The 13,335-nt window shown below is 38.7% G+C and overlaps 1 protein-coding gene across 3 annotated transcripts in view; it reads right to left on the reverse strand.

Moving 5' to 3' along the window:
- Nucleotides 1-13,335, reverse strand: part of LOC137783576 (WD repeat-containing protein 7) — a 169,122-nt gene that overhangs the window by 72,732 nt on the left and 83,055 nt on the right. For all 3 annotated transcript variants that reach the window (XM_068573644.1, XM_068573643.1, XM_068573642.1), the window contains one exon: nt 2,984-3,097. In XM_068573644.1, coding sequence (XP_068429745.1) covers nt 2,984-3,097 — 114 coding nt within the window. The remainder of the gene's footprint in view (nt 1-2,983; nt 3,098-13,335) is intronic.

The raw sequence follows: 13,335 nt of genomic DNA on the forward strand, positions 1-13,335 counted from the left end.
ATGTAAAATAATACTGCAAAGTCCAAGATGAAGTCTTTTTTAAGCAGAGAAAAGCATTGAATCCTCAATCCCATTGGAGAAGAAGAATCAGTTTAGTACGTTACACATATCAGAACATATTTGGCATTTTTTTCTTAAAGTTAGTTAGAGCAGGTATTCTTCACCATAGGGCCGCGAGCCCCACCGGGAGGGCCGCCAAAACATTTCGTTTTTCACCTATAGGCCACGGGACCGCATAGGTCATGGGTCACATACAATGCTTGTGTGAAAGGGAAGACAGGCAACTCAAAATGTGCTGCGGAAGCCAGCTGTCACAGATACGAAGATCAACTTCTGGTTCAAAAACTGCTGAAGCAATTCATTTACAGATTATAAGGCTATATTTATGGTCCGAGTAATTGACGTCGTCAGTCTGAGAGGACCCTATTGAAACTGTTAGGGGTATTATTAGGGTCCGAGCGACTGACGTTGTCAGTCCGAGAGGACCCTATTGAAACTGTTAGGGGTATTATTAGGGTCCGAGCGACTGACGTAGTCAGCCCGAGAGGACCCTGTTGTATCTGTAAGGGGTATTTTTATTACGCCTCTGATTTTTATTTTAGAACATTGGGTGCCGTTTTGGGGGGACTTGTCATACTCCAAAACTCACCAATGTCGCTTGTCAGGACCGATGAAAATAGACGTATGAAATAGGTGTCAAATTTGTCTCTCTTGCGCCCCCTAGAAGTTGGACCGGCGACGGCCCTCGCCCAGACATGTCCAGCTCCACTTACCCTACAAAAAAGCCTCTCAGACCCATAAAGTCCGCCTACCATAATATTCCGCCATTTTGAATTTTGTAAAAAAACACATTTTTGCACTTTTATCCTAAAACGCTTGGTCCGATTCATACCAAACTTTCTGTGAATCATGAATGGAGCTGTATCTTCAAGACTGAGTTGAATTATTTTTAATATCTCATTGTGTTGAGGAAAATCTGACCAACTAACCTTTTAGGGGTGAGTCCTATTTTTTAAATACTCATAACAATAAAACTATATGGACTAATGACTCCAAACTTGTGGTGCTTGTGCACATTGCATCCCTAAACATGCAATAAATCAGTCGTGCTATTCAAACTTTAGGGGGCGTTACAGTAATTTGGGCAATTCAAAATCTTTAATGCCAAGAATACGAACACAGCTGCTACTGTGTTCGTACGGAGAACGGGTGGCAACTCCCAGGACATCTCCAGTAATCTTGCAAGGGCAAAGAGCTGGTCCACTGTTCCACAACCAGGATGGAATCCGCACTGCTCCTCTGAATCTGAGGTCCAATAAAGGGTTGCAGCCTCCTTTCCAGCACCCTGGTATTCTAATAATTATGAACCTAATAATTCTAAAAGTATTAACTGATCAAATTGTAAACCTTGCATAGTACGAATTGGTGTCAATCTGTCAGTGTATTAATTCATCAGTGTGTGAATTGGTGTACACAACTACAGTCCATTTACCATTTACACAATGATTGTCTTCTCCAGTGTGAAGATGTGACACGTTTGTTATCCCAGCAAACTGAATATCTTTGGGTTTAAAAGACATTTGAAGATATTGCCGCACTTTAATTTCAGAAAATAAAGAATAAAGCCCTGACACTGTCCTAATAACCCTTCACTTTCATTAGAGTGCAGGAGACAACCAACAATCTGGTATTTGATCTAACATAATATAAATAATGTAACTTTAATTTTCATACTCTCAACCAATTAAGACACAAACAGGCAAAGTAAAGGAAGAAAGGAAACAAAGTAAAAGGAAGAAAAACTTTTCCCATCTGTATCAGAGAAGATTCAGACTCTCCTTGGTCTGCTAACGGACTTAATACTGCAGAATGGGGAGAGGAAGAAAACACACACAACACTGTCTATAAGAAAAAAACGAGCTGTGTGTCAGGCTATTTGCAATATTGACTGGTCTGAGCAAAGGGAGGCTGCAATGCTCTTCAGAATGTAAACTTCCCTTCTTGATAATTCTGTTGTTACTCTCACGATCAGCTGCTGCTGCAGGAGGATCACTTATCACTAGACAGAAATGATCCAGCTATTATACTGTGATCAGATACAACCGTAGTCACCTGAGAAGATCCACCGGGCCATCTGCCCATCATGGTTAAACTTTCAGGGTAATGTGTTAAAAGATAAATGGACTGGAAAAGTGTGCGTCTTCTACCAGGTATCTACCAGGAGAGAGAGAGAGAAAGAGAGAGAGAGAGAGAGAGAGAGAGAGAGAGAGAGAGAGAGAGAGAGAGAGAGAGAGAGAGAGAGAGAGAGAGAGAGAAAGAGAGAGATACAACTAACTGTTTTTGACACCATGCAGGTCACAGCACACTGATATCTCTCTTTCTCTCTCTTACACACACACACACACACCAAAATAATCTACATTTAGAGAAGAAAAAAAGAATTCAGTCGCACATTCTATTAATCAATGATTTTCAAGTCAGGTGTCCCGTGGGGAAATGTCGAATTTTACTTATAGGTCCCCAAAAATATTATTCAGTTGCCACAAATAATTTTCCATCGTGTGGCTGGCTTAGTAATTAAATACTCTTCCATTCCAGTAGGTTGCGCAATAATTTCTTACCATACAACATGCTGTATTATGCTACATTTGTGACATTTCTTAACTTTTATTTTTCATACCAGGAAAATGTGCTGCAGCTCAATAAAGGTTGAAAAACACTGCTGTAAATGATAAATTATCTTCTAATGTTTCCTATACGGGTCACAGGATGAAAAAAAAAACAAAGATTATTTCAGACGTCAAATTTTTGACACAGTGGGAAGTTCGTCAGTAAGTTGCTTTTAACTGCTATGCAGTCGGGGGTGTCTAGAACCGCTGCTTGGCTTGCATCCCAACGTCACCGAACATTTTCCTGATAATGCCAAATTGGGCAACATCGTATGAGCCTTTTTTACGAGATACGTCGTAATTTATGTCCATACCTGCAGTGATGTCATCATCCGTGACGTCCATTTCCTCCTCTGGAACCTTTGCTTCTATTGGCTGAGCCTCGGGAGGAGGCGGGGCCGGGGGCAAGGGCTCAGTGGTTGACCCAGCTGAGGAGAGGCAACAAATAAATGTTAAATATCCGCCTGTATTGTTACAGGAAAAAGATGTGAACTCATCCCACTATGTTTCTGTGTTGATCCTTATTGACAGGCTGGTTGTCCTGGTTAAGAAGCTAATACAGTTTTATTGGGCCTTTTTTTTATCTAGAGAATTAATGGAAAACATGTGCACACACTCACACACTATATTTAGTGTTTTCATTTAGCCCTTATCTCCCTGTTGCCAATTAAGACTGGCTTTTCATTAGCGGCTTGGTTAATGAATGATGAGGCACTAATGAATGAAGCGGCTAAAAGGGACAGACCTTATGTTTGGCTAATCTCTGGAAAAACAGCCCAATTAATGAATCACACACAGACACAAATCACTGTTTGCAAGAAAAAAACGACAAAAAAACCCTGCTAATTATATAAATTATTATTGACCCCACATCCTCCGTTCCTTTATCCCAAAAGATAACAATAATTCATCACACAGGAGGATACCCTGAACTCACTCGAAAAACACTGTAATTTAACACAGTGTAATTACATCGAGTTCAGTTAAATTTCAGTTGACAGACACTTTGCTGACACAGCCACGGTTCAAAAGAATCTTCTCAATACAGCTGTGGCTTTTGCTTCTTCCCAAATATAACATGGAGTCACTCTTGAAGTGTATTAAAGTGCATTAAAGCAGTGGTTCTCAACTGATGGGTCGTTTTTAACGGGTCGCGGGCCTTTGCTTGAAAAAATCAAATAAAATTAAAGCTGCGAGCAGCTGTGAGCGGGCCCTCGCTGGCTACAGCACGTCGGGGACGCATGCGGGTCGCCATATCAACAAGCTTTTGATACATTTGATGACATTGAACCAGTAATGATCAGTAATGATCCACAGAGAATTTTGTGAGAATCGAACACAGCGTTTAGGAAGATTTGGGGTAAAAAATAGTTTTTCACAAAATTAAAAATGGCGGAAAATCTAAGTAGGCGGAGCTTAAGGGTTTCAGTCTGTGTTTTGTAGAGAAGAGCCACCCGGACATGTGTGCCAAATTTCAGCTCAATCGGTCATAGGTTGCTATCTGACTTCCTGTACGTTTTAGAGCATGGTCCCAGGAGACTTTTTAATAGCTAAACATTTTGTCAACATTTTAAACTTGAAATGGTGTCTCTAGCTGAAAGCATGGCAGAGCCTTAGGCTTTTGAAATTGAAAAACTTGAAAGCAGATTTGAAGATGCTCTTCATTGGAATCCATTCATTTTTATTTTCAAAAAAGCTTAATTTGAATATTTCAAAAAATATGAAAAATTTAAAAGCGTACAATACCAGAAAGAGCATTTTCCTGCAGAAAATGCATTGGAACGCAAACAGCTGAAAGCTATAGCTAAAATATTTGAAAAGAATAGCGGAATAGATGAATATAAAAATATAAATAGCAAATAATGACTGACTAGTCTGACAAAAGATCAAAGTTGGCAAAGCTGGGAGTCGAACCACAGATCCTCTGCTTCTAAGACAGACTTCTAAACCTTTGATCCATAGGCTTAGATGATGAAATAACTGATATTATTGGGTTGGAGAGTGTCTACAAAACCATCTGTTAAACCTCAGAGTGTGAACGTGAGCGTCAGTGGAGTTACCTCTGACGTCTGTAACCAAAGTGACCTGCGCGAACGTGCACGCGACCATAATGACACGTTAGTGTGGCCGTTCAAGTGCGCGACCGTTTACACGACCGTTCACGCGTGTGCATGTGAACGGTTATAATGGGACCCAATGGGGAAATCTTCAAATCATCTTCAACTTCAAACGTTTACAGGTTCTTCATACGTTCAGCTATAGACACCATTTAACATTTTGATTGTTGACAAAACCTTCAGCTATTAATCTACGCTTTTACATTTTTCATATTTTCACAAATTTTAAAATTATTCAGCTTTTTATACAAATAAAAATGAATGGTTTCCAATGAAGAACATCTTCAAATCCGCTTTCAACTCTTCAACTTCAAAAGGTAAAGGCTCTGCCATGCCTTCAGCTAGAGCAGGGGTCACTAGCCTTTTTGAAACCGAGAGCTACTTTGGAGGTACAAAATATTCCAAAAGGCTACTTGTTTGATACAAACTTCCTGAACAACAAAGTTGCACAGATCACCTTTTAATAATACTATATGTGAACTGTCTGATCACATATCAATGTTAATTATTCCTCACAATAATTATTAACCATTTCCACAACAATGATGGTAGGAAAAATGAAAATAAAAATATATATTTGTGCAAGAAATAACTAATATTTAGTTACTACTAAATAGCTTATTGTGGAAAACAATAAGCTATTTTTTTGCAAAACAAAACAGAATGAGTGCAGATGTGTGAGCATCAGGTTTAATCAGTGGCTTAGTGAGTTGCTTTCCTCTACACATCATTTTAAAACAGGATGATAGATTTGATACGTACTCTCAATTCATGCATGATGAACATTTAACATCAGCAGAGTTTTAACGCAACCATGGTCGGTTGATGACTTTTTTTGGGGGGGAATTTAAAAAAAAAAAATTTTTTAGAACACGTCTCGCGGGCGACTCACCTGGTCCCTGAGGGCGACCAGGTGCGCGCGGGCACTGTGTTGGCTACCTCTGAGCTAGAGACACCATTTCACCATTAAAATGTTGACAAAACATTCAGCTATTACTGTATTACTCAGCTTTTTTGATATGTTTTATATTGTTTTAACTGTCTGCGTTTTCGTTTGTTTTTTCCGCACTTTTTCTGCCTTTATCATTAGTGTGAATTGCGCAGCTCAGAGCGGGTGACGTCATACTTAGAGCGGAGATAGATGTGAGGAGCTGGTGATAAAAATATTTTAAACTTTCTCTCTACTCCAAAACGTGGGAAATCTTGTCTTCTGCCGTAAACTGTCTGTGCATCTGCATGTTGCAGGCACGTGAACAGCCGCGCGCATGTGAACGGCCGCGCACACTTGTGTACGGCAGCACACGATAACGCCCACTAACGTGAAACGGAAGCGCACGCAAACGGGTACGCACGAGCCTTAAACGGCGCGCACGTGCACGCGGTGAATGGATGTGCACTTGAACGGCCGCGCTAACGTGTTATTATGGTTGCGTGCCCGTTCACGTATGTGTGCGCAGGTCACTTTGGTTACAGACGTCAGGATTAACAGCTCCACTGACGCTCATGTTCACACTCTGAGGTTTAACAGATGATTTTGTAGACACTCTTCAACCCAATAATATCAGTTCTCTTATCAGCTATGCCTATTTATCAATGGTTTACAAGTTTGTCTTGGTAGCAGAGGATCAGTAATTCGATTCACAGCTTTGCCAACTTTGATCTGAAAAAAAAAAAAAAAAAATTAATTCTCTTGTCGGACTGGACACCCTGGCGGGCCGGGTCGTATGTTTGACAACCCTGATTTAGATGATGCAGTTTTCCTTTAAACCTTTCCAGTTGTACATTTGAACGACAAGGATTTCCAACAGTTCAGTGAAATGCCTTTGAACTGTAACACTTTTCAGCAGGTATTTTTCCTTTTCTATATTTTAAGTAATTATTTGCTATTTATTTATATATTCATCTATTCCGCTATTTTTTTTCAAATATTTCAGCTATAGCTTTCAGCTTTTTGCATTCCAACGCATTTTCTGCAGGAACAGTTTTTCTTATTTTATTTCTTCCATACGTATTTTGGACCTTATCTACTCCTTCATATTTTCAGCTTCAGAAAAAAGTTCAATCATTCAAATATTAAGCTACTAAAGGACATAATTGGTATGACTTTTTATATACCTGACTTTTCAAATTTTTTAATTAAGCTATTCATGATTTTTTTATGATCTTTTTTATAATGGGACCCAATGGGGAAATCTTGAAATCATCTTCAACTTAAAACGTTTACAGGTTCTTCATATGTTCAGCTAGAGACAATATTTAAAATTAAAAAAGTTGACAAAACCTTCAGCTATTATTCTACGCTTTTACATTTTTTCAAATATTAAAATTATTCAGCTTTTTATCAAAATAAGAATGAATGGTTTCCAATGAAGAACATCTTCAAATTCGCTTTAAAAAACTTCAAAAGCCTAAAAGTCTGCCATGCTTTCAGCTGGACACACCATTTCAAGTTTAAAATGTTGACAGCTATTACTGTATAAATCAACTTTTTATATATATATCTTTTATAGTTTTTAACTGTCGGCATTTTCGTTTTATGGTTTTTCCGTACCTTTTCTGGGTTTAACATTGGTGTGTATGGCGCAGCTCAGAGCGGTGGATGTCATACTTATGGGTGGAGAGCTCTCCACTCTTAAGTATGACATCCACTGCTCTGAGCTTGTGAAAAAAATATTTTAAATTTGCCCTTTATTCCATACCGCATACTCTTTGGGCTTAATTTATAGTTTAAAACGTGGACAATCTTGTCTTCTGTTATAAACTGCGGGCGATAGGAATCCAACAGATTCAGACGTGTTGGAATCCCACTGAATGTGAGAGCAAATCTGTCTCCAGCAGCAGGTTGTTGGAAAATAAAAGGGAACTTGCTTGCTAGCATTAAGTTACTGACTGTGTGTGTCTATAAGGGCGTGGGTGCGCATGAAGGGCGGTTTTGTATACACTCTGCAATACAATAATATCAGTGGTCTCATCAACTGCAACTGTGGATCATTGGTTTGCATGTCCGTCTTACAAGCAGAGGGGTCAGAGATTCGAATCCCAGCCCTGCACTTTTTGATGTATGAATGTTTTCTCCTGTCGGACTGGACACCCTGGTGGGCCGGATCCGTGTGTGTGTGTGTGTTTATGTATATATATATATATATATATATATATAGCTAGAACGATTGTAATTTGCATTTTGCCCCCCCCAAACTTTTTTTAAAAATCCTTTGATAAATGAAAAACAGAATAATTACAAAATATATCTTTAGACAATAAAATATATATATATATATATATATATATATATATATATATATATATATATTCAGCTATTCTTTTATTTTCAAATATATTTATCTATATTCAGCTATTTCAAGCTATATTTCACTATATTCAGCTAATTTATTAAAATATTTTAGCTTCAAGCTTCAGCGTTTTGCATTCCAACACATTTTCTGCAGGAAATGCTCTTTCTAGTTAAGTGCGACTTCAGCCGCAAAACATTGGACCGTATCTCCTCCCGCAGCGATGCAAGCACATGCGGCAAAACTCATCAAAATGTGCGGCTTGCATCGGGAAGTGAGGTATGACTTTTCTAAGATATTCAACCGGCCGTTTTCCCAAAAAATGCACACAAAAAAGTGAGAAATTGTTCCGTTGACTTGAATGGGGTTTCCGTCTTTTATAGTTTATAGTCCGTCTCTGCAGATCACCAGCAGGCCGCACGCAGGCTGCAAAGCCAGCCACAGCTCATGATCCCCGACATAAAATAATAAATTTGGTTTTAGACATTTATCTACATATGTCTATCATTGTATTCATATATTACACTGCTTTTGTGAACCTAAGACCTTTGGTGAAACAATTTCTAGCACCAAAACAGTTGAGCCACATGAGTCAAGGTATGTTTTCACAAGAGATATGGAGAATTTCAAAAATTGTATATATATATATATTTTCAGCTTAGGGCCATAATATAACGTTACACTTATGCCTTAGGACAATGGTGCCTCATTATATAGAGAGCTGAGACAATTTTAGATGTAAAACACATGGGTATGTATTATATGCAAGTGACTTTAAAAAGTGAATTTAGAAAATTATATACAATCGAGAAAATGACCTGAGACCTCTGTGAGTTAAATGTCTACAATACCGCAACCCTTGAAAGAAGATACGGTTATTCTGAGCATTTCTCTCTACGTCATCAACAAGGCAACGTCTAAACTAGCGGCTCGCCAGCGATTGGCACCAATGATGCTAATGACGCTAGCATCAAAGCTGATGGCACCAGCAGTGTTAATGTAACAGAGTTAATGATCCCACTTGCCATCACGAGCGTGTTGTGTGGCATAAAATGAATGTTTCAATAGGACAGCAGTAAGTTACACGCACATTGCGCGAACGCACACACACACACACACACACACACACACACACTTCTGTCCGAGGCGAAGGAATGATAAAAAAGAGCCGAGGGAGGTTGAGGACAGGGGGGGATGTCTCACCCTGTTCCAAGGTCAAGCTTATCATGTCAGCCATGACACATAGCTCCCAGCATGCCTTGTTAACCTCAAGGATCTCGTCCTCCCCTCCTCTGTCTGTTGCGCTCTCTCTCTCTCTCTCTCTGTTTAAAACATGTACTTTCCGTTTGTTTGAAACAGAAAGTGGGACACAGTGGGACAGCTGTCCACATTACACTCAAAAGAGTCCGGATAGCTACATTCACGCCACCTGGCACTGCACACAACTTCAACACTTTTGTTGAAGTTGTGTGCAGTGGGGTGAATAAAGCTAAACAAAACTAACCGCCAATTATTATTCCTCATGAACTGGAAATTACGGAACAACATACATATCACACAATGAAAAAACCTAATGATTCAACACATTTCAATGGAAAATTAAACCTCCTCCATTTATAATACAGAACACCACTTCATCTGGTCATACTTCAATCCACCCATTCTATTAATACTCACATTTTTGTTTAGTTTTTAACCTGAAACCCACGTGCATGCATATACGCATACATATCAATCTGCTCTCAGCTATTAAATAATACACATGCACGATCGCGCACACACACACACACACACACACACACACACACACACACACACACACACACACACACACACACACACACACACACACACGCACACACACACACCCTCTTTTCTCTCATGGACAAACAACATAATTATATACACTGAATATATGATGTCTTGTTGGCCTGTATCTCACTGTTTTGTCGTCCTGTTGATGTTATGTCTATGTATTGTCTTTGTTTTGTTTGTGCAATAAAAAAATTTAAAAATAAATCAGTGGGCTTTACTCTTCTTTTCTTTTGCATTTTGACCATTTCTTTGTGTATTTTTAAGAATTATTGTTAATAATATATATATATATATATATATATATATATATATATATATATATATATATATATATATATATATATTAGTGCTGTCAGATTAGCGCGTTATTATGGCGTTAACGCAAATCAATTTTGACGCCGTCCATTTTATTAACACTTATAACGCAATTTCATTTTGCAACACCTGATGTAGTTTAACTGGAAGCAAAACAATAGGCACGCCGTTTGCGCTTGGAAGCTAGGCTAACGTTACGGGTTGAAATGAATGAACAGTGAGCGTGATACGGCAAAATGAATGATAAGACACTAATGAATGGAAAGTTTACCTTCAAAAAGTTGTCAGAGGGTTCCCTTGACAAGACCGAAGTGGTATGAGCCATTTGTCACTGTGAACTGAGCTATCATCGTAGCTATCCAGTCTGAAATACCAGTCGATGGCCAAGCACACAGCTGATGCTAACTCTGCGTCCCCTCGTCATAGCCAGACACGAACGGATGACTTCAGACAGAAACATATGGACACCACAACGAAGAACAACCTCACTGCAGCCACAGCTGATATAATACACATCACATCCAACGTCTCTCTCTCTTTCTTTCTCTCTCTCTCGGCATGAATGTTGCAACAACAATATTGCCAAAGTATCAAAACACATCAGAAAAACCTTGAAATATTCAACTTATACAGATGATAATTATAATAAAACAATAAGTAATTAAAATAAGCTCTCTCTACACCTTTCTCTCGCCCTTGTTTACCCGAAATGTGCACTTTGTATTTTAATCCACCCTGTTTGGCAGGTTTTTTTTTCAATAAAATATAACATTTGCATAAAGCAAGCCAATCCACTTTTTCATGTTAAAAGCATTAAAGTGAAAAAGAAATGCGATTAATTGTGCTTAAATATTTTAATGCTTCACAGCACTAATATATGTGTGTGTGTGTGAGTGAGTGAGTATATATATATATATATATATATATATATATATATATATATATATATATATATATATATATATATATGTGTGTAGGTCATGTCTCCCCCCATTCCCCACGCCCTTGTGGCTCGGGAAGTCTTCCACCCTCAAAGATTAAAGTATATTGTTCGTTACTCTTTCTCCACAGCATCTCCAGCATTGCAGAGGTGTTGGTTGGCATATTCTTAAAAACCAAGGCGAACTGAACTGCTTCTTTAAAGCTAAGCTAAGTAAACACAGCAGAGACAATAAAGACAATGTATACAGTTTACGTCTTTTCCTTTGACTGGAGGTTAAATACTCCAGCTCGCCCTGTCTTCTATGGCGGACTTAAAATGACTTAAGTATGAATAAATAAATGCATAAACAAATACAGGAGTAAATAATTAAATGCTTAAATAAATATATAAATAAATAATTAAATACAGGAATATATAAATAAAAGTTATACCTAAACAGGACATCATTAAATACATTCATTTCTGTATTTCTTCATTTATTTATTTTTATAAAGCGTTCTAAAGGGTGATTGGTCACAGCAGTGTGATCGCACCTGGTATATTGTGCTCTACTACTTCTGCCTTGCACATACTGTTTATGAGTAACAAAATGTAATTTTATAATGTTTTCTGGCGAGACGTTAGTTGTTTAAGCATCAAATATGTGGTCGGTTTGTTAAGAATAGGCCGATTTAAGCCTTTTAGTACGGCGCTGGCAAAACAAACAAACAAAGCAAAACTAATTTGACCGTAACTCCTTGGATTCTGAACGCTAAGAAGTGTAGTTTTTCAATGAGCTGTGTGTTGCTGTGAAGCCTGTCAGTCATCCTAGCTACATATAAGCGTGCATGGCAGAGCGAGTGAGGGGTTGTGTGCATGTGTGTGTGCGTGCGTGCGTGTTGCGGGCCGAGGGGTGAGAGAGTCTACGACCCGGAGCGGACGTGAAGCTTGCTGGGTTTTGAGTGTGTTTCTGTTGTTTTGGCGTAGGCTACGGCCGACAGTAGGCTGTTCTGTTGTTCTCCAACAAATCACACAATAAGCCAGACAACGTCTCGCAGCTTCCTGACGCAGGGTCGCTACAATACTTATGAGGATATATGTACTGTTTGCTCATAGCATGTACTATATATGTGTATATTCATGAATATGTGTATGGTCGGATCATTATTTATAGTGAAAATAAATAGTGTGTGATTCTCTGTTTTCTTCTTATCATGAGTCCACCGTAATCATGTTCTACAATAATAATATGTATGGTGTGCTTTCAACACATCCATAAGTTTCTTAAGTGCTAAATAAATGTTACGAGCAGTAGGGCACGCAGCGGCTTTCACGATGTTCTACGCATCGCGGACACACATACCGCTCACAAAAAAGCGAAATATTGCTCCTTCATCAATGAGGAAGTGAGCTGCTCGGGACGAGGTTATGGTGATTTTTCGAAACTCGCTTCGAAAAACCGCAAAGCCTGATCTACGTCATCTTATCCTCAAAATTGTCCAGCTAACTCAGTAAACCAGGTACGAAAAACAGAACCCAGATCTGCGGGCAGGATCTGCCCGCAGATCTGCCAGCAGCCGCCGGGTCGAAGCTATGAGAGCTGCTCGCCAAGACAGCTTTTTGACTTCATCTACATGGCCATGTGTTAGGGATCATTTGCTTCTGTCTTGCTCCCCTACTATGACCAATCCTGTTTGAGAATAAGGTTCGGACAGCTCCAGCTCATTTGCATATAACGACACAGAAATACAGAAATAAATAAATGAAGAAATACGTGTGGACAGATAAATACAGACATAAATAAATGAAAAAATACAGAAATGTAAAAATTGATTTATTTAATAATGTCCTATTTAGGTATAACTTATAGTTATGTATTTATTAATACATTTATTTAAGCGTTTATGTATTTATTCATGCATTTATTTATTTATACTTACCATTTTAAGTCCTCTTCTTCGTGATTAAGCCTTTTAAACGCCTCCAATAGTGCTGAAAGGTCACAGACACTGTTTTGCGTCCCCCCGTGCTGCGAAGGCAGAACTCTGTGACATTTCCTCTCACAAAAAGCTAATGAATAAATACTGGGGACTTCCTTCAAAACACCAACCACTGTGCTGCTGAGAGACAAATGGACACACATAACAAGGGGGACGTAAGAGGGCCTATTTGGTGAAAAGTGTCAACTGTTTGAAATGGGTCGGATT

This window comes from Clinocottus analis, unplaced genomic scaffold (genome assembly GCF_023055335.1).
Source record: "Clinocottus analis isolate CAN_PGR_092001 unplaced genomic scaffold, fCliAna1.0.p SCAF_13, whole genome shotgun sequence".
In the NCBI taxonomy this organism is placed as follows: Eukaryota; Metazoa; Chordata; class Actinopteri; order Perciformes; family Cottidae; genus Clinocottus; species Clinocottus analis.